The sequence below is a fragment of the Sitophilus oryzae genome, unplaced genomic scaffold, assembly GCF_002938485.1.
Source record: "Sitophilus oryzae breed Bouriz unplaced genomic scaffold, Soryzae_2.0 scaffold_165_pilon_pilon, whole genome shotgun sequence".
Classification (NCBI taxonomy): Eukaryota; Metazoa; Arthropoda; class Insecta; order Coleoptera; family Curculionidae; genus Sitophilus; species Sitophilus oryzae.
The window spans coordinates 2,228,291-2,251,773 of record NW_022146347.1 but is presented as its reverse complement, the minus strand read 5'-3'; the positions used below and the strand labels follow the sequence as shown (position 1 = coordinate 2,251,773).

Below are 23,483 nucleotides of genomic sequence, written 5' to 3'. Positions count from 1 at the left end.
CATATATACACGTTTAAAACATATATATTTACATTATTTTTATTTAATTATACATTATACACACGTTAATAAATAAATAATTGTCTTGATAATCAGTCCACTGTGACTGTTAAATAAATTTTGCATTATCGACTTAGATATTCTGATATTAGTAATATTATAAAGGTGAGACTATAAAATACAAAATTATATATGCATTACTCAAAAATGAACAATATATTAGTTTACGTTTTAATAAATATTTTGTATCGTCTAGTTACAAGCTAATTTCTGATGCTACGCCATTGGAGAATTTCGCGTGGTGACAAGTGGCCTCACTTTCAGCTGCCGTGTTACCTGTCCCCTCTCTTTCCTTGTCTAAGAAACTACCAAATACAAGTATATATAAAGTTGCCTACCTTAGAAATCCTTCTATAAATGACACGATCAGTGGCCAATATAAAGTCTATCTATCGCACCTTAACCCATTATATTTTCTATACGTAGTATACCTTACCTTGTTGGCGTCACTTGGAGTTTAATACGTGGAACGTCTAAAACATAGCGGGAACGAAGGACAAAATGAAACTGTGGGGCGTAGGGAATTATGGGTAAAGTTGGGCAGTAGAGAAAATGGGTAAAATAAAATGTTTTCAAGCGAAAATTGGATAAGTGGGAGTAGTTTTGAATATTTTAGGATGAAAAAAAGTGATTTACAAAAAGTATAATTTATATAAGTTTTTCTAATTCTGATTTTTTTTTGGGTAGGGGGCATTGACCATTTGACCTCATGGTTAAGCCGCCACTGCTGAAATGAAGCATTTTAGGACCTAAATTTATACAACTTTGCAGGGTGGGACCCTGTGCATCGTCGCTCACATAGCCTATCCACCAAATTTGGTCGCGATCGGACGACATCAATGACTAAAGAATTCAAGGACAAATAACACCTGAGAGCAAATTGTTACCATGGCACCAAACAGTGCCGTGGCCATATTTTTTTCTTAACTTAGCTAGTTGAAGGGATATTTATATTTTTGATAAATGTTTTGACTACGCCTATGGTGTAGGCGGTGGCATCATACTAATTAATTACGAAAAAAACGTAATAAAATGTTAACAAAAGGTACAAAACTAGTATCGACATATAACACACATCAAGTACATATAATATCAGAAAAATAATTATCGAATTCAATAAGAAAACTTAAGAAAACGCTAAAAAGGTGGAGCGGACTGTTTATTTACCTATGAAACGTAACTCCTGGCTCTTTCTTGTCACTGCTGCTTTTACATTTGAAAGATGAACAACTAATCAGCATTGTAATAAAGTTTATACAAAGTTCACTACACACGAACTATTAAAAATTGCTAAAATTGTCGCTGGTGACCAACTGATGACTCATTGTTTGCCACCAAAAGAAAAGGCGTCTTATATTCTTTAGTCATTAGACGACATGAACTTTTGACGTTTCTTACGTCAAAACTAACTGTGATACGGTGATACGTGTCATACCTACACGGTAAAGTTGGCCTTGGTCCAATCTATCGACATACCAAATTTTCATAGTGCACGAAACGTTGTCAAAATATCATGAAAAGATGTGTATAACTCTCTACATTCCGAGTTTCACTCCCCTAGCTCACATAGGGCCCGAGTTACGACACTCCGTCGTAACCTCCGATCGTTATCACTTTTTCTCTCGTGTCTCGTGTGTTACGGCCTTCAATTTTTACTCCCTTCGCGCGTTTTTTGCGAAATTTTACTTCAATAATTTTTATTTAGCACAGATTTTGATTTACGATAACGGTCGACTAACACAGTGTTTAAAATTTTATGCATACATCTATAACATCTGTATTTTTGCATTTTTTCAGGTTCTTAGACAGCAACTAGATTCAGCTGAAGGAATGGAAGTCACACTTAGTCAAAAATTAGATAAAGCAAGAGAAGAGAATGATGATTTACGATTTCAAGTAAGACCATTTTTACAATAGTATAGTATATTAGAATTTACATAATTGTCTACTAACTTTCTTAAAATATTCAAAAGAAATTGATTGTAAAAAGTGCAACAAAATTGTTTTTACTTTTAGTTGGAAGATAGGACAATTGAACTAGAAGGAACCAAAGCACGCGTAAGACTTTTAGAAGATCTCCATAAACCTAACCTTAACAAAAGTAATTCGCCGGATATAATTCCTGATTTAAGTAGTTCACAGGATCACCGGCCACTTTCAAGGACTGAGATAAGGTAATGATTCCAAAAAAATATTTGCTTTTATTTATTTTCGATATAAACTTATAAAATATGAAATACACGTTACTTACAACAATAAATGACCTCAGAATATTTCGCGGCCATAACCAGCTTCAATTATAATGGTTTTTATAAATAATATCTAGAATAAATTATATACGTTCTACTCAACACGTGTGACGTCAAGTCATTGTACAATGAAATAATTTAAAGCATGACATTGCACATTGCAGTACAATATTCCAAGTCTATTATAGATTATTAAATACCTGCTGGGTATCACAGATTTCAATGAAATCTGATTTTGGCAATCATTTTTGTTTTGAATAAATGACATTCAAAAAATTAACCTGCTGCTCTCGATTATCTGTCATTTTTCACATTTAAAGAAATAAATGGCTAATAAATTGGTTTATAGGTCGAATTTTGGGAATAATAATAATAATAATAATGGCTTTATCTAATAAATAAATGGGCTAAAAAAGCCACTTACACTTAACCCAAAAATTACAGTAATGCTTACAGTCTAACACTAATATTATAATCTAATGATCTATGCGAAAAGATAATGATTAATAAATTAATAAATAAATATTTTATTAACAAATTAAAAGATAGAAAGAAAAATAAGGTTCACAATAACAGTATTAAATTACCTAACCATTTTGAATATCTAATAAAAATATGATTTTAAATGTGTTTTAAATTTTTTAGAGTGTACGAATATATGTTTATCATTATCAGGGCCGGATCTACCTACGGGCTGTTTGGGCTGCAGCCCAGGGCCCCGAGGTTACAAGGGGCCCCCAGGCCCCGCGAAAAACAATAGACCCATAGGTGGGAACTGTTGAATCGTGAAATAAAATTAAAATTCAGGTTAAAAGTTTAAGCCAGACAAGATGGCCTAGCCACTATGATGCTGTCAAAGCCTTAAAAAATAATTATGATGACATTATGAAAATTTTCAAAAGTTTCAGCGAAAATGAGGTTGAGAAAGTTGATTTCCGGAAAGAGGCACGAAATTTATTCAATAAAATGGCAAAACTCCAGACTGCAATTTTGATTATCTTTTGGGAAGAAGTTTTGGAGAGATTTCATTTAGTTAATAAAAAAAATACAGAGCCCTGGTTTAGACATTTGTGAAGGCAACAAGTTAATTGTTTCTTTAAAAGACTTTGTGAGCAACATACGACATCAATCAGATCAAATGTTACAGGAATACGACGAAAAAGCTAAAAAATTAAGTACTGGTGTAATAATAGACTACAATTACATAAACAAGAGATGCATTATCCCAAAATTTTCAGATAAGTCTACAGGTGAATTCTCAGTATACGGCGCAGAAAGATTTAAAGAGACACGTTAAAAGTTGCGTTGGATAAGCTGATTATGGATTTAAATAAAAGGAGACAAGTCTATGAGACATATAGCAAGAAATTCAAATTTTTAATGGATTTGCAAGACAAAAATATCGAAAACATAGATTTGGAAATTACACTTCATATTATTGATTACAATCCCGATGACGTAGACGAGCATTTAGTGAATGAGTGCATTCAATTAAAATCATACTTACTCCAATCTATGTCTGAGTCTTACACCTCTTGCAGTGACATTTTTATGCTCATGTATGAAAATAAACTTATTAACGTGTTCCCTAACTGCTATACCATTTTAAAGATTTTTTTAACATTGCCAATCACTAGCTGTGAAGCAGAACGCTCCTTCTCCAAGATGTCCTATGTAGAAAATAAATATAGGACAACAATGTCGAACCATCGACTAAATAATTTATCACTTTTTTTCCATAAATTGTGATCTAACAAAAGACTTGGAATGTGATGACCAAATAACTGTCAATTTCTGTGACTACAACCTATCAATTTATTTTACTAATTCATAGTAAGTAAATAAATAAAATTGTTTTATTGTTTTTTTATATTCTTATAAAATATCACTATTTCGGTTTCTCTCTCACCCAAAATTTGCCTGGAAGAGATTGCTACCACAGCAATAAGGTCGCCTTTTGTACAACTAATACTTGCGTAGATTTAAGTAACATTTATGTTACTTAAATGAATGAATTGATTATTCGTTGGGCTTACGATAAACATTTTAGGAATTTCTTTTTTGTGACCTGATTGTGAATAATATGAAGAATCTATATTTTTAATTTAATAAATTTAAAAAACCAAATTTATTAAATTTATTCCAAAATAAAGTTATTTTGCAACATAACAAAGATTTTCGTAAACGTCATAAACCTAATGTTTTAGTTAATTTTCGGTGGTTTTTGTTATGTTTTTATTGAAAGGGTAAGTACTAAAAATAATTAATGTGTTTTTTTCTATAATTATTAATAAGTTACTTATATCCACATATCACAAATACCGAAGTCTACAGCAGAATAGGCAGAGAAAGAGAATTGCTCAATATAATAAAAATAAGAAAAACATCATACTTAGGGCATATATTGAGAAATGAAAAATACCACGTCTTACAATTGATAGTTAAGGGTAAGATTGAAGGAAAGAGAGGTCTCGGCAGGAAGAAACTATCTTGGTTGAGAAACATCAGAAACTGGACTCACCTAACTTTTGAAGAACTTATAAGGAAAGCCGAGAATCGTGAAGATTTTGCCAATGTGATCGTCAACCTCCACGAAAGGGACGGCACGTAAAGAAGAAGAATAATAAGATATCATTATAGAAACAGTTTTTTGATATGGCTATTAGTTGAGTACTTATGTAGGCCCCTAAGTAGTTTTAGCCCAGTGCCCCACAAATTCACGATCCGCCCCTGATCATTATGTTAACATATTGTCGTAACAATATATAATTTTAAATCTTTGGTCAAGGCGTTAAACAGGTTGACAGCATTATAGGTGAAACACTTACGAAACATGGCTGTCCTATGTGTAAGTTATACACAAATCTACAGTAGGTATTTTGAATTTTTTGAAGTCGTCTGGCAGCGATACTGTCCAGCCCGGATAATAGACAGAAATGCAATATAATAATCGGGAGATAACTTGCTGTTGACAGAGTCTCGCTCTCATTTCGTGGGATAATAGTTGTCTATTTGAATAGAGTAATCTTAAGTTCATATAGCATGTCTTTGTTAATTGTAAAATATGATTTGAAAATTTCATATCTTCATCAAAGTAAACGCAAAAAAAAGTAAAAAAAAAGTTTTTGACGGAATCCACAAGTACGATGTCCTCATTATTTATAGATATTATATTATGTTATATATATTTTATTTTAGATGTTAACGACTCTCTTTTTCTCTTCGGGCAAAAAATTATAGCTTTAAATTTTTTGGATTTAGTTGTAAATTAAGTTTTTTAGCGTATTGATAAATCTATTGATTTGTTTATTTATTATTGAATCTATTTGATTTGTTTATTAGCCGACCATACCAACAGGTATGGTAGGCTATTAAGATCGACAAAAAAAAGTTTTTTTTTTAATTTCACTCAAAATGAGTTATTTGGGTCATAAATGACGTAAATACAAAATATTTTTATGGTATCTGTCTGTCCGTCTGTCTGTAACACGATAACTCAAAAACCGCTAAACCAATTTTAACCAAATTTGGCACAAAAATACTGTGGCACCCGAGAATCTGGCCATTAGTTTTTGGTGGTGGGGGGTGGGGTAGATAAGGGGGTATGGGAGGGGGTTAAAAATTTTAAAAAATCGTAACTCCAAAATTACAGTAGCTAGTGAAACGCGGTTTTCAATTTAAGATTAGGAATAATATTTGCAACAAAATTTGTAATAACATCAAAAACAGTCAGAGTCGCAGTTTTTGAGATGTTCCGTATTTCCGTAGTCCGTTTTTGAGAAAATCCGTGTGGAAAACTCCCATCGGACACGACCCCAGGTGTCGGATAGGGGAAATAACCGCGGACCAAAATTGGAAAAATTCCTTTACTTTAAAACTAAAAGAACTGCCTACCATGGGCTATACGTGCCTCCCGGCGCCATTTTTATTTTTATTTTACATAAGCATATCAATTTTCAACCCTCTACGTGAAATATTTATTCAACATTTTAACTAATAGCAATACTACCTTCTCGAGATAAAATCTGTCCAACGTCCATCAAGTCATATCAAAAAGATTTCAACAGAAGACGCGCGACGTTCCAAAAATTGCAGAAAATACAATTTACCTGTGAAGAAAAATGACAGACACAAATTTGACTGTTATGTATTCTGTCGTTAGACAGACTATAGAAGTAATAATTATTACTGTTGTATTATATTTTTTATTTCATTGATTACTGATGTTAGTCAAGTCCTACGAACTGTACAAGAATAAATAAATTGTTTCTTTAAGCTTTTTAAGCATATTTAAAGCGATGTTATGAAAAATGTATTTTGAAATTTAGTATTGTTCAAATTAAGAAGAAAAATATAAAATAAGAATAATATACACAATTCGCAATCTCATAACCTGAACTCGCAAAACATAAATTATTGTTGTTGTGGTTGCATATTTATTTACTCAAAAAAGTCCAATGAGTGTTTCGCCACTTGTACTGTAAGAAAACCTACAAAATAAAATAGTTATTATTTGTAAAACTGCTGCGTTAATCCAACGGAGACCAGCTTGTCATCAGTGATTTAGTAATAAACAAATTTGCCTAACGAACAAAAAAAATGATTAAGGTTTCTGAAAGTATATCTCTTAAATTTCGATCTCATTTGCTTTGCATTTATTTGAAGCTCTATCTAATATTCTTATTTTTGTAGTACGGCAAGTATGAAAGCTATGAGTCCGATACCAATGACGTTGCAACTAGATCACAGTAGTAGTACGGAATCAGCTCAAGATCAAGCGGAAAGCAATCGAAGTAAAGACGGTAGCGGTTCAAAGAGAAGGCCCAGCAAGATTCCGTTAAAAAGTTACACGCCTCCCAAGCCATTAGGAGGTACGTAGATAATTACTTTTATTTTCTGTTATTTTTAGATAGTATTATTATGTCGTATATTACTATATTACTTGTTAGTAACTTTTATTGTTTGCCTCTTTAATTAAGTAATACAGTTCCAAATTTACACTAATATACAGGGTGTTATATATACAACTATTCCGTGGATATAACTACTACGTGATTTTGGAATGCAATTAAATTAATTTTACACAATTTACTTCTAACATTTATCGTTAAAGAGCATCAAATTTGAAAAAAAAATAAACACATGCTTTAAGATATTTTAAGAACCGATATTCCTATTCGAATGAGATTTGGGATGCCTATGTTTTGCTAAGCGCTTTATCATTTGACTTCCACAAACAAAAACAGAAAGGGAATTAGAAGAGTGAAAAGTACCCTCACATAAATTCTAGTAGAAATTTTTTGCAACTTCAAAAATGACCCTTCTATTATTTACTATATTTTTTGTCTATATATTGTAAAAATCTTGCATAATTTTTTAAAATTCAAATCTTTATCTACCAAAAATATTCCTTGTTCTCAAGGGTTAAAATTTAGAAGGCGATAATAAGCTAGTCGGCAAAAATGTGGAATATTATGTCAGTATCGTAAATGATCTCTGATAATAAACTTGATGAATTTATTAAATTGATTAACATTTGGGTATATTTTTGATTCATGTACTCTTTGTAGCACGTAGCAAAACGTAGGCACCCCATATCTTATTCAAATCGGTTTATCGGTTCTTAAAATATCATAAAAAAGTTTTAATTTTTTAAAATTTGGTGGTGGTACTAACGGACAAACGAGGAACTTTTGTGTAGAGGCAAATTGTGTTCAATTAACTTATTTTTATTCCAAAAATACGTAGTTGTTCTACGTCCACGAAATTTTGTGGGACTGTTTTGTATACAGTAATCATATTTTAACTGGAGACATAAAAGTTTGTGACTTCATACTCTCTTTTCTATTGATATTTATTTTGTTTTCACATTAATTGTTCTTTCAGATCTCAATATTTTTGCTATTTTTTCAATAAATATACAGGATGGTCCGAACTGTGCCCCGGAAACTTCGGCAGCATATTCTGTACATAAAAATAAATAAAAAAGTTTGTATAAACTTATATCCTAAAATGCTTCGTTTCGGACATACAGGGTGTAGAAATTTCATTTTTATTTCGTTTTTTTCCTAATAATTTCCGAACTAAATTCGGTATTCGGATGAATATTAGTATCTGTTTTTTTTAACATGAAAAATTTGATTTCAATGTCAATATGACTCCTACTTTTAGGGGTTACGTACATCTTTTTTAACTGTTTTGAAGAGTAATAATAACTTCGTCCGTCCTTGCATTACATTACTGAGTAAAAAAATATACATTTCCGTAATTTTTTACGTCAAAAATATCTCTTGGAAAAAATCGCTACGAACAACTGCTTTCAAGATATTTGGAATGGAAATAGTCAATACATATCATCATTGAGAAAAAATAAACATGTTGACTAGATATTTGACTGAAAATTGGAAAACCTTTCATTTTTTAAGCTAATTGTGAATTTTTCTAGAAAAAAAAAGATAAAACGGTTTTTGTTAAAAATATTTGGCGCAAAAACATTTCAAATTTTTTCAGATTTTTTCAGACTACTTCTTTTAGAAAATAACGAAAATGTATATTTTATTTACCCGGTAATGTAGTACAGGTACGGATAAAAAGTTATTACTCTTCAAAACAGCTAAATAATATATCGGTGGTGACCCCTATAAATAGAAGTGATACTGACATCAAAATCGAATTTGTCATGTCAAAAAACACCAAGAATACCTATTTTTATGTGCAGAATATGCTGTCGAAGTTTCCGGAATACAGTTCGGTCCACCCTGTATAGGGTTCGTTTCATTAAGATTATCTATTTTTATGACATTTAGAATGAGTATCATTTGCATTGTTTAGTTACATACCATTTACCAATATTTCAGTACAATAACTCCTCCATATAAAAAATGAACTTTAGAGAAATATGGCGAATAAATTTTATGTTTTTAGTTAAAATATATGCACCTTAATAATAATTATTGCTACAACAGAATACACAGTAATCTTTGTCAAATTTGAACCAAGTAGAACCTAAAGTGCAATTTTGTTAAACAGTGAACATTTTTATCTACGAATTCCTGTCGCAAAAATTCCTACTATTAGTTGTTCCCATCAGTGTATGTATTGTATTTACTAAGAGAGGGTCCCAGGCGGGACTCCCACAGCGGCCGCAAGGGCCTCCCTTCATTATACTTAGATACTATTTAAAAAGCGCAAAAAATGTATTTAAAGTATTTTATGTTAACATCTCCTTTTTGCTCCCAAAACTTGATTTTGACTTATGATTGTTATTAATACATTAAAGATTACTTCTTTTAATAAAAGAAAGATATAATTGACAAATCATACATGCAGATATTTTTAGACAGATCTCCAGGGATTTTTTAGGGTAAAATATAGATTAAGGGTAGAAGATTATATTTACAGTGGGACAATTTTTTATTTATTCAGTTGATTAAATATTTTCTTTTACAAACATTCGTTATAAAGTAGTATGATCACTTCCAGCTGTTTCAACAATGTAATTGAGACAATGAGAACATTCAATTATTTTTTGTATTAAGTTTCTTTTCAAACATAGCATTTACAACGTTTTTTTTTTAATTCAATATTCCCTTCATCTACATTGGTAAAATAAGTTTAGATAGTAATACTTTTAAATACATTAAAATATAAACAGTCAACTTTTTAAAACCTTTGCTGAAAATAATCAAATTAAAAATTAATGTCGCAAAAAAACACAGTGGTTAATATTTTTAGACGCTAAAATACGGTATTAGAAAATATTATTTATTATAAAAGCTTTTGTGATGTGGAATTCAAATCTACCAATATAAAATTATTAAAACTCTGCTTTCAAATTTTATTATAACATTTTGTATTATGCTGAAACTAACATTATTTTCCTAAGCAACTGTATTCATACAATAATGGCTTGGTTTATTGAATTAGAATGATTTGACAGGTTGTTCAGATATTGTCCATTGTGAATTAGATTTCTGTAGCCAGATGTGATAAAAGCGTCATTTGACTTAAGTAGCGGTTGAGAACGAAAAGTTTTTTTTTTTGAACATGGAACTTCATATAGCCCGGTTGTTGGATTAAAATTATCGAAGAGATAACGCAGCCAAAGTTAGGAAGACTCCATCCGTAACCTGGAATGGGAATCCTCCAACGGTCTAAGACACTCGAAAAGTTTCTCAGAACTTACGACCGAGAAAAATCAAAGATTTTCCTTGATTAAGTAAGAACAATCTTCGGATTGTCATGGACTCCATCCGTAACCTGGAATGGGAATCCTCCAACGGTCTAAGACACTCGAAAAAGTTTCTCAGAACTTACGACCGAGAAAAATCAAAGATTTTCCTTGATTAAGTAAGAACAATCTTCGGATTGTCACGGGGTTTCTAACAGGACACTGTCTCCTCAACAAACACCTCAGTAGATTGAAGCTGAGGAACAACGGCGAATACAGATTCTGTGGGGAAAATGGGGAAATACCAGAACACCTCATCACAGAGTGCACCGAGACGATAACTGTTCGTGCCATAAATTTTAGTACGTCTGATGTCGGAGATGGAGAGCTGGCCTCTGTGGAGCCGTCTCAGATACTGGCTTTTGTCAAAGACTTGAGACTCGTTATAACTCAAGAAAGAGGCACACAATAGCTCTGTAAGGTCGCGGTGATTAACCTAAACATTCTACATTCTACATAAGTTTAGATTTTGTTACTGTGGAATTGATAGCGTAATTCTCGAACTTTTTTAACACGTTCATCCATGCTCCAGTGCACATACCTTAGTGGAGGCCTATTAATTATATGATGAGGTCAGGGGGAGGGGGTCAAGTCGAATCTCACTAATTTTACGTGGGGAAAGGAGAGGCTTTCGGAAAATATCGGTTGTAATTGTAGTCACTTAGTATTTGAGACAGTAGCTTAGGAAAATAATGTTAGTTTTAGCTCGATAATGATCAGAAATTCACGTGTTCGTAACAGTGCAAGTCTGAAATTACAATTTTACTCAAGATCATATTTAGTTCTCAATATTCAAACAAATAAAGGAAGATATTTTAACCATACCAGGCGGGCAACTTTGTTTGGAAAACCAAAATATTATAAATTATTTGTTTTGGCGAGCGATTAACGACAATATACAACACATTACATAAAGCAGATAGAGTTGAAAATCCTGTAAATTATTCACCGCCAACATTTAATTACATGTAGATTGAGTTATAGTATATGCGATTAATAATTTTAGTTTTATTGCTTTCTCAAGGAAAAGAAAATGGTTTGAGTGGGCGTTGTACTGTTTTATTTATTATTGAAAAATATCACAAATTTATTATTGGTTTCTAATTGAATTCGCTATAGTTTATTACTTAATATTTCGCAATGTCCCACTATAAAATTGCATACTTTTTTATGTTCTAATTTGTTATTTAAAATTTTGGTTTTTATTCTTGTTTGTTAATTCTATATCTTTTTAATTTAAGATACAATTTTTTTAAATGGAATAGATCAACAGTTAAAAACATTTTATGTAAAATCAGTTCAGTATATCCATTAACAAAAAAAATCAAAGAGGGACAAATTAAGATAGCGCTGCTGTAGCAAAACTTCTACATTTGAAAAACGCGTTAAGAAAAAGTTTAGAACAGGAAATACTTCACTTTGACTTTTCATTTTTAACTGCTAAGTTCATTTCGATCCCTCATTGCGTGTTAGCGCCACTGTCGTCATTTATTGAACCCTTATTTGCCTCATTTATGTGACCACTTTTTCAAACAGTCGCGAAAGAGATGATTCTTGTATACTCCATATTTTAAATACAGAGACCGTGTGAATAAAGTGGGGTTAGGTTAGGGTTGCCAACTTTCAGAATAAAAAATAGATGATGAGAGAGTAAATAAGAGGCATAGGTGAAACATTTTTTGAAACTTAATGTTATTTGCATTAATATTTTTCAATATTCTATAATAAAACTAATTGGCGACTACTCTACAGGGTGGTCCGTTCTGTATTCCGAAAACTTCGGCAGCATATTCTGATTCTGGAGATAAAAATAAGTAAAAAAGTTCGTATAAATGTATGTCCTAAAATGTTTTGTTTCGGAGATACAGGGTGTAGAAGATTCATTTTTATTTTGATTTTTTCCAAATAATTTCTGAAGTAACGTCAATATTTGAATGAAAATTGGTGTCTCGAAGTTTCTTCATATGAGAAATTTGATTTTGATGTCAATATACCTCCTATTTGTAGGGGCGCTACCTACATGTGCTTGAACTGTATCGTAGAGTAATAACTTTTCGTCCGTACCGATATAAAATTACCAAGTGAAAAAACATACATTCGTATTTTTTACATAAAAAATATCTCTTGGTAAAAATCGCTACGAGCACCCGTTCTCAAGATATTTAGAATGGAAATAGTCAATACATGTCATTATTGACAAAAAAATAAACGTGTTGAGTAGATAGTTATTTGACTGAAATGATAAATTTGGAAACTTTTTTTTTAATTAATCATATTTTTTTCTTCAAAAAAATTATAACAGTTTCTGAACTTTTGGCACAAAAACATTTCAAATTTATGATATCAGTCTATAGAACATACTAACTATTTAGTCAACATGTTTAAATTAATTCAATGATGACAGGTATTGATAATTTCGATTCCAAATATCTCGAGAATCATAACTCGCAACGATTTTTACCAAGAAACCTTTTTCACGTAAAAAACGTCGCAAATGTATATTTTTTTACTCAGTAGTTTTATACAGGTACGGACGAAAAGTTATTACTCTTCAAACCAGTTAAAAAATATGTTGGTAGCGCCCTCTACAAGTAGGAGTCATATTGACATAAAAATCAAATTTCTCATGTCAAAAAACTCCCAGACACAAATTTCTATCTAAATATTAACGTTACTTCAGAAATTATTTGAAAAAATCGAAATAAAAATGAAACTTCTACACCCTGTATCTCCGAAACTAAGCATTTTCGGACATACATTTATAGGAAATGCCAAACCATCCTGTATATGAATGGGTCACCAATATAACAATTTATTTGCTATCGCAATATTAATGATTTTTAACTAATTTTACCACGTTAAATTCGATTTGTGTTTCAAAAACGATACTGAGCACTTATGACGATATTTCATCTTTAAGTAGATTTAGAGTAGTTGGTATTATTGATTAGCAATTTATATAGATTAATCGTTAAACATACAACCTCATAAACACCAACACACAACACCACACACATCCTCCACTATCACGTTTACTCATCCGCCTGTCACGCACCCGCAGGTAAACATAGTCCCGCACCGCGCAGCCGCAGCGGCGACTCACCTCACCGATCGCACTCCGCGCACTCCTGGAGGAACCGAAGTGCCGGTAACGACAACAGTCTGAAGAACTCGCTGCCCAAGTCCCGCAACAGTTCGCTCGTCAGCGCCAGGGATTCGCTGTCCAACAAGCTGCGCAGTACGGAGTCGGTGGTGTCGAAAGGTTCTGCGCAGAACACGCTGAAGAAGACGTCGTCCTCGGCCTCGTCCACGGCGGCCAAGTGGGGATCGTCGCCGAAGGATGAAAAGGTACGGTCCAAAACTACTTCATCCATATGGAGTTTCTTCAGACGAGACAGCAATCAATAATAGCCGGAGATTATTTTTGTTTCGCACACACTCGAACAGAGGAGTAAGTTGTCGCTTTTTATTTTTATTTGCTACACGGTGCTTCTGCTGCCGCTTGACATTATTATTAGAATGGGCTGTTGGTTTGGCTTTTAGTAGAGGTTCGTAGATTAGAGTAAGTAGAGGGACATGGCTTAGCTTAGTTTGTTGCATCATTTTTTTAATAACTTCACATGGAAAAGATCCATTTAAATAGATTATTTATGAGTGGATATGAATATGGAGCTACAAATTTGCCTCACATTAAACTATTTTATACCGTATGATCGAGAAAAAAAGGTCAAAGACGGCTGGAGAATGACAATCGATGAGAATTTTGGCGAGGTCAATCTCTAGACGTAATTTACTAAAAATTGACATAAAACTTATGATAAAATTATAGCAATAATTATAGAAAGATTAAAAAAGGGTAAAACGTTTCTCTAGAAACAATTCTATTTCCCAAAATTTATTTTTCTCGAATTTTAAACTATACCATTAGACTGTTTCACCAGAAATGTCTACAACTTTTGTTTTTAAATGGCGCCCTCGGTATTTTTTTGCTTTATTCGATAGAATATGACACTCTGGATAGAATGACATATCATATGCCAACATTTGACATTTTCGCTTAAAACAAAATTGGATTTTAAATTTCAATCCAGAATGCCATAGCTGTGTTAAAAACACTAATTTTTAATCAAGGAGCATTGAAAAAAATAGATTTGAAAAATAGATCATCTAATGTTTTTCGTGGCTTGCCCTGACCAGTTGAAAGATGCCCAAATCGTATTTTTAATCATATCTCAATTTTTTCAAATGGAACGAGAGTGGTTCATTAGCATATTTGGAAAAAGCATTTTTTTACGAATAATTTGGTACCATAGACTTGGTATTTCGAGTCCAATTGTTATGAAGCGCATGTTGCAATTTCAATTAAACCATATGCGAAAATGTCAAAAGTTGACATATGATATGTCATTCTTTTCAGAGTGTCGTTTTCAATCAAATAAAGTAACAAAATACCGAGGGTGCCATTTAAAAATCAAAAGTTGTAGTATTTCCGGTGAAACAGGAAGTGACCGAAAAATTGAATAATAAATTGAATACGTCAATCAATCCTAATTTATGTCATATACTAATATACCAAATCTCGAGTTTTTATCTGAAAAAATAAAGAAGTTATAGGGATGAGTCACTTTTGAGACGCGCCCGGTATGTGATGTGTTAAACATATTTTGATAGCAATCCATGCTTTTTTGTTCTCAAAAATGTAAAGTGAATTGAAATACTTATTGAATAAATAATACTCTAAACCTAGACATATATCTTAGAAGCTCTTACTATAAACCGATCCTACTTTTACCTTAATTGGATGTATTTTGTGAAACCTAGATTTACCATCTGTATGTAGTGCGTAAATATGTACGCGTTACATATGCCACATTATTTAACACTATCTGAAATGAGATTTAGAATAACAGTAATCTTGCATTATTAATTATTAAGATTTATGATCTACGTAGTGTAGATACCTATTTTCAAAATTAAATGTTTCAAGTGAATAGACAATATTTTTGATTTCAAAAATATAAGATTTGTTTATATTATTTAGTCGTTTTAGAAGTATAAACGAGATTTTGGTAACAATTCTAAGGTGATCATGGATGAATAGACATGAATAGTATTTGAAATTATCAAATAAAAAGGCCATATCTTTGGCAGTATACTTTCTTCTATGTAGCATAGATTAAAATATTATTTACAATCTTTATAATATATATCTCTAAAACCATTAAAGAAAATATCAAGACACAAGTATATTTTTATAAGTAAAACAGTAGAACATTGTCCATTCAACTGAAGAATCATATCGCACTGTAAAAGAATGAAACTTCTGTCAAAATTTGTCAGTTTGTATGGTTTCCTCGTATATCGAAAATTAGAATATGACGATTCAAACAAAATCCCTAGAACGTTCACAATTTAACCGTTTCTCTAACACTCTGTACTTCAAACAATATTTATGTAAATGTCAGAAAAAAATGATGTAGCAAACTTTTTAGTTTATATCCAAATAGTAGAAATGCTTGCAGTAGTTATAGTATATGAATTTATTTAAGTTTTGTACATTAATTACATGCTAAACCATTAAATGTAACAATATTTCCTGATTACTTAAATATAGTGATAATATATTAGAGTAAAATTTTTATACAAGGGTTTGTAACCAAACCAAACCAAACCAAAACAATTACTGTTAGTCCGAAATAGTCAGATGCATGTGCTTTCGAATTGTGGAACTACTGGAAAACCTGATTCCTAGACTCTGACTTATCTATCTGTTCCCAAAATTCTAATAAATCAATGTATGAAACTTTCGCTTATCTTCGTCAAAAAGCAATTTTGACACTTGCGAATTTAAACTTTTAGTTTATGGCTCAAGTTTCCAACTATTGAATAGGCAATATTCCAATGAATTATAACGCGAACTGCGAAAACTGACCTTTCAAGTTTCAGGAGGCCAGTTCTTAGTGTGATATCCTATGTTTAGTTATAACTCGCTGGAAATGAATGTTCATCGCCTGAAGCAAAATAAATTTAAACAGCTAATTCATATAAAAATTGAATAGTTTTAAATGCTTTAAAACTATTCAATTTTTAGAATTAATAGATACTTTTAGTTCTATCTTTGTTTGGTCTTCAAAAGTTGAATAAAAAAAATAGAATTTAAATTATAAATAGACAAACCTTACAGTACAAAACGAAAGGACAAAGGATCTAAGATATATAAAGTAAATGTAAACAGAAAAACGTTAGATAGTCACGTATTTGCTAAAAAAGTTAATGAAAATGATAACGTATGATTGAATTCTTTTCAACGGCGTCAAAGACGGCCATCTAATGACAATCAATGATAATTTTGGCGAGGTCAATATATAAACGTCATTTACGAATAATTGACATAACACTTGTCAAAAATTAACACTAATTATAGAGAGATAAAAGAAGATAGAAAGCTTTCAGACACGGAAATCTATTTCCTAAATCCTTAAAAATCATTTTTAAACGAATCCTTAAAAATCATTTTTACTTAATATTAAAATAAATTAAAATCTTCTGAAGGCCAACTGGACAATTGGCAGTAAGTGCCATTAAAAAAATAGAAGAGTACGGGCCAACTAAATGACGTCTAGGGCTTGACCTCGCCAAAATTATCATCGATTTTATCATTCCCCTGCCGTCTTTAACGCCGTTTTTTTTTTGAAAAACTCATATTATTCATATCTTATAGAAGGACGACTTAATGCATTGAATGCTCTTTATATATCAAAATAAATTAGAAATTTCAACTGGTACGGAATAATAATTTACGAAACCGACTGTATTTGAAGACCGTAAAAACGGAAGTGCGCGTGAGCTAATTTCATTTGTGAATGATGGCTTCAAAATCCGTTTCCGGTAATCGGCATTGGTACCGATTAATTTTTCGTTCTTCACGCTATCGAGAACATAACACAGAGACCTAATAAAGATCCAAAACTACGAATAGTATACAGGGTGTCCTATGCTGAACTTGCAGTAGATATTTTGAGAGAACTAAAATATTTATATCGTAGCTTTTTTGCACAATGTTACACAATGTTTGACGGTACTAGCGGAAGTTGGCAGCAACTTTCTTATTTTACATAACCCCATTTTTCTTATAGATATAAATTATCTGTAAAGGGGTTTCATGAAATTTGATTTAAAAACTACCTCTAAAATTTACCTTTTTGGAGTAAAGCATTTCTTAATGCTAAAATATGTCTGTCAAAGAAAAGTTATATACACTAAACATTCTTGATTGAATTAATCCACCACAATATTGTTAAGTATACGTTAGTTTTTACTTAGTTTTTGGAGCGTCTTAACTCGGGCCCTATGTGAGCTTGGGGGTTGAAACTTGTAAGAAACAGTAAGAAACCTCAAAAATTGATGTCCGATCGCGACCAAATTTGGCGGGTAAAAAAAAGTTGGATACGACGTTTCGTTTACATCTTCATCAAGGTGGGGCTAAGTGCTACAGGATAACACCCTCGACGTTTCGAACCGATGTCTGTAAATAGGCGAAATCATCAGGATTTTTCTTAATTATGGGTCGATTGGAACCAATAGAGGTACCCGAATGTAATGAATGCATTAGCTTTGCGTTGCGAGTTGCTAGCATAGTTTCGACTAACAGGCATAGCAGAAAACCGTATTTTTTAATACAAGCGAAATGTTTACTCGATTATTGAAATCGATTAAAACTCGAGTGTTCAAAATCCATAGTTTTTCTCATCACTAGTGGTAACCATTTCAAATAAGAAGATTGCTGCCAACTTCTGGTACTTACCATTTTACTGAAAATATATTTAATCGAAAGATTTTACTGTGAAACAATTATATCCAAAATAATAACGCAATACCATGTGACATGATGGGATTTAGGGATTTTGTTTGCAGTTGAAATTGTGATACCATGCGTTTAAACAAAAAGGTAAATTGGGAATTGTACAACTTAGTTAAAATTGTATAAGCGCATATTCTAGAGAAAAAAGGGTTACAATTTTGTAATTGGCTTAAGTTCTTCAAAGAACAAAACCAAAAGATGGAAACAAAATACTGTTTCTTACTTCAGGTTTCTCTGGTTCAAAGGAGGTGAAAGGATTATTACACTGCCCTGAATTATTACATGAAATTTGTAGTTTATAAATAAAACATGTGATGCAAGTCAACTAAAACAATAAAGAGACGAAATAAGGAAAAAAGCGTGGTTCTAATCCAGCGAATTTCGGTGATTATATTATTTTACCGACAGTTTTGTTATTCAGTTAATTTTTTGGTAATTTTGCAATGACACAGCGAAGGTTATTTAATACTTTACAATGAAATGTCGCAGTATTGTTTCTTTAGGATACCCAAATTTTAAAGTAAATTAATTAATAACACGATATAATATTCGCTGAATTTTGAGAAAATTTACCGTTATCCTGGTATTCTATTAATCCAAGGTGTCAAACTTGAATAATCCTATACAAAAGTCTGTACAAAGAAAAAAGTAAATCTGCATCTCAATTATAAAAAAATAATTCATTACATACCGAGTTTTTGTTGTTAAAGAGATATTAAAAGCGGAAATAAATAATTTTTTTAAATAAAATCTTCTCTTAATAAAATTTAAACAGACGTTTCTGTAGAAATATGGCTAAAATCGTGTTAGTTAACATTTTGTGATACAAAACTATTAAACATCTCTGCAGGTGTTTTACAATAGATGCTGGCGTAACTAATGGTCATTATTATTATCACATATGTTTTTGATACCACTCACATCAACAATTTATCACTCATTACAAAGTTATTTCTTGGTTGTTTTTCGGCCTTGAAATTCGCATAATCTATTTTACTTCACACGCTTAATTTATTCATATTAATTATATTTTAAAAAAATTAATTTAGTTTTAAACGCCTTATTTTTTATATTAATCTTTTTTTATATTAGTTAAATTCTTTTAACTAAACTGGTAATAACATTTTTATTTAAATATTTTTTCAATTATGGTACATAAAAATATTAATTATTTATTAATATTCAGTTCAACTGTTTAAAGACAACGGATTTCTTGATATTTTTATTAGATATATAACATTATTGCATATTTACAATTTAAATTTTTGAATCTAATAAAAATTGTTCATCTCTAAACAGTAAAAAACAATAAAACATTCGTATACCGTTTTTCGAAGTCTGTAATTACACTTAATTAATCTTTTACAGTACGATTTGATGGAATATAGTTCTAGAACTGTCTTTAGATTTGATGTACGGTTAAGTACTGATAATTATAACTGAGCTATTAATAAAGGCATTAGGGCATCGTAAATAATACAGTTCTTTCTGTTAAATCAATAATGCAGTATAAATGCCATGCTAGGTATAAAATAAATAAAGGAGAAAACTGTATTACTGTTTTTTTTATTTCATTGTTACAATTTGCAACATTATACAGAATGGCACGATATAAATGCAAGCGAGCGCCTAGCGCTAACTCAACATAAGTTGATAAAGACGTATACAGTGCTGGAATTTTAAGCTAGAACTTGGATTTAAAAAAAAATAGAGACATCCTGTTATATCAGAATAAGTGTATTGGGTAACACACTTTCTCTTCAAAATACAGGGTGGTCCGAACTGAATTCCGAAAACTTCGGCAGCATATTTTACCGATAAAAATGTAAAAAAGTTTATATAAATGTATGTCCTAAAATGCTTAGTTTCGGAGATACAGGGTGTAGAAGTTTTACTTTATTTCGATTTTTTCCAAATAATTTCTGAAGTAACGTCAATATTGGATGAAAATTGGGGTCTGGGAGTTTTTTGACATGAGAAATTTGATTTTGATGTCAATATGACTCCTATTTGTAGGGGGCGCCACCTACATGTGTTTTAACTATTTTGAAAAGTAATAACTTTTTGTCGGTACCTGTATAAAACTACTGAGTAAAAAAAATATACATTTACGACATTTTTTACGTAAAAACGGTCACTTGGTAAAAATCGCTATGACCAACTAAGATAATCAAGATATTTAGAAACGACCAATCAAGATATTTAATAATTATTATTATTATATATAATACATGTCATTATTGACAAAAAATAAACATGTTGAGTAGAGTTGTTTTGAAATGATAAATTTGGGAACTTTTTTTTTAAATTAATCATACATTTTTCTCCCAAGGAATGATGGTAAAACAAGTTTCTGTTGAACTTTTGGCGCAAAAACATTTCAAATTTATGATTTCAGTCTAAAAACTATTTAGTCAACATGTTTAATTTATGTCAATGATGATAGGTCTAGATAATTTCGATTTCAAATATCTCGACAACCATTACCTAGCGATACCATCCTAGCGATTTTCACCAAGAGACTTTTTATACGTAAAAAACGTTGTAAATGTATATTTTTTACTCAGCAGTTTTATACAGGTACAGACGAAAAGTTATTACTCTTCAAACCAGTTAAAAATATGTAGGTGGCGCCCTCTACAAGTTAGGAGTCATATTGACACCAAAATAAAACTTCTACACCCTGTATCTGAGAAACTAAGCATTTTAGGACATACATTTATACAAACTTTTTTACTTATTTTTATCTGCAGAATATGCTGCTGAAGTTTCCGGAATACAGTACGGACCACCCTGTATCTCACATGTCCTTTTTTATAGTTCAAATTTTATAAAAATATGAAAAATAATGTTAAACTATATACGTCCCAAAACGAAACGTCCCAACCAAACCAAACTTAACTAAAAATATTATAATTTGTTTTTTAATAACAATTCCACTATTCAGGGTACAAGAATAAACAATTTAAAGCCTATTAAAAAAGTACACAATAAATTGCTAAGATGTACTGTACTATTTATATTCAACTGAAATGGAACAAAAAAATGAAACTTTTTGAAACTACATTGGTATAGATAGTGACCTTGCTTACCCTCTTTAGTATTTTGATTTAGCAAATAACCAAGAGATTGTCGGTAACCAACCGATATCAAATTTTATAAAAATATGAAAAATAATGTTAAACTATATACGTCCCAAAACGAAACGTCCCAACCAAACCAAACTTAACTAAAAATATTATAATTTGTTTTTTAATAACAATTCCACTATTCAGGGTACAAGAATAAAAAATTTAAAGCCTATTAAAAAAGTACACAATAAATTGCTAAGATGTACTGTACTATTTATATTCAACTGAAATGGAACAAAAAAAAATGAAACTTTTTGAAACTACATTGGTATAGATAGTGACCTTGCTTACCCTCTTTAGTATTTTGATTTAGCAAATAACCAAGAGATTGTCGGTAACCAACCGATATCAAAAACAGCATAATGTATCTTCATTATCGATTTTTTATATTTTTTTCAGGTTCAACATTCAACGTCGGCAAGCGAAAAATTTCAATCTCCATGGATTCTCTCTTCATATAAGACCCAACCCTTGGACGATTATCCGGATTCCCTGATGGAAAAGAGCAGTTCGATACAACAAACCACCACCGACTCTGAAAGCCACAGATTCCAGACGGCCAACACCTTTCTGTGGCAAACCAGAAACGATTTTTACGACAGCATCGATAGCAACATGGTTTCTTCCAATTGCTTTTATCGTTCTAACGGTGAAGATTTGGCTGAGTGCGATTCCTTAGAGAAGCAGTTCTCCTCTTTGTCGTTGGAAAAAAAGTAATTTTCATTTTGGTTGCTGCGTTATGGTTCCTGCTCCGTACATTGTATGGCCATTGATAAAATTGTCTTAGATCATATAAACTAATGTTACTGTTTACTAACTTAGATACAAAAAATTATACACAAAATTTCATGTCAGATATTACATTTACAAAGTAGAAGTATACTATTCATTTTACAGCAATGATGCATTTTTATATAAATTTATGTTGTCAGTCTTTTAGAAAAGGTTTTACTCTACTTAAATTTTTACAGGTGTTTAAAGAAATATGGTACAGGGTGCTCATAAAAATATGATATGATAAAATTCATTTTATACCACTCCTAATAATATCAAAAGGAAGATGATCAAGAATAAAAATTATTTTGAAAACTTGCTCTGCTCTCCAGGTGAGAAGAGGCCTCGTCCATTTTGGTTGAAATCATACGGTATCCCCGTTATTAGTAAAGATAGGAGGAGGCGATTTGCACAAACCTGGTCCCCCTTTTTTGGCAAACAAGTTTTGATATATTACGTACTACAAAAATTCCCAAAATCAGAAATCGAGAACGGACAAATCCGGGAATCAGGGAGGCCATCATATGGGTTCATTGGTATTCATTGGCTTGAAAAATAATAATTTAACAAAATTCTAATAATTTTAAAGATGATGAGGAGGAACCCCAATTTGCTGAAAGTATATTTCACGGAAATTAGTTAAAGGAATATCGAAAAGTTCTGGTACAAAGAGAAGTTTCCCTAATATATAAAGAATTTATTAGTGGCTCCAAAAATAAAACAAGAAACATATAGCAGTATAATTTTAATAATTCTTTAGTTTTTTTTATTATCAATCTTGGCATGGCGTACTAATAAATATGATCTTTGCATAAAAACTTTTAACTATTGCAGTAAATAGTGAAAACAAATATAGAGTGATATTTATTTTTGAGAAGCTTATGGCAAGCTAGATCATATAATTTATAAATATAAAGGGTGTTCCATTTAGGAAAACAACTTTAGTTCATATCTTTAAAAATATTCTTTTCGTAGAATAACAGACTATGCCACTGTATTCTACTTCAAATATAAATACATACAAACAATAAACAGTTTCCATCTTCTTGATACCTTTAACAATAACAGAGATACAGAGGGTGATTGTAATTGATAATAATTGTGTGTAGAAAAAAATAAACTTTTTTAAAAACTTCCATGTATACTATTGAAATGAGATAATATATCTAAGCTAAATA

The 23,483-nt window shown here is 31.2% G+C and overlaps 1 protein-coding gene across 3 annotated transcripts in view; it reads left to right on the top strand.

Moving 5' to 3' along the window:
• The window catches only part of LOC115880857, a 205,438-nt gene extending 182,359 nt beyond the window's left edge, over positions 1-23,079 (top strand). For 2 of the 3 annotated variants that reach the window (XM_030898172.1, XM_030898173.1), the window contains exons 6-10: positions 1,858-1,956; positions 2,077-2,234; positions 7,002-7,180; positions 13,601-13,887; positions 21,931-23,079. In XM_030898172.1, the coding sequence (XP_030754032.1) occupies positions 1,858-1,956; positions 2,077-2,234; positions 7,002-7,180; positions 13,601-13,887; positions 21,931-22,248 (1,041 nt within the window). In that variant the 3' untranslated portion in view covers positions 22,249-23,079. Of the gene's footprint in view, positions 1-1,857; positions 1,957-2,076; positions 2,235-7,001; positions 7,181-13,600; positions 13,991-21,930 lie in introns of all 3 variants that reach the window. The other variant, XM_030898174.1, reaches the window with a different exon arrangement.
• Positions 23,080-23,483: the final 404 nt, after the last annotated feature.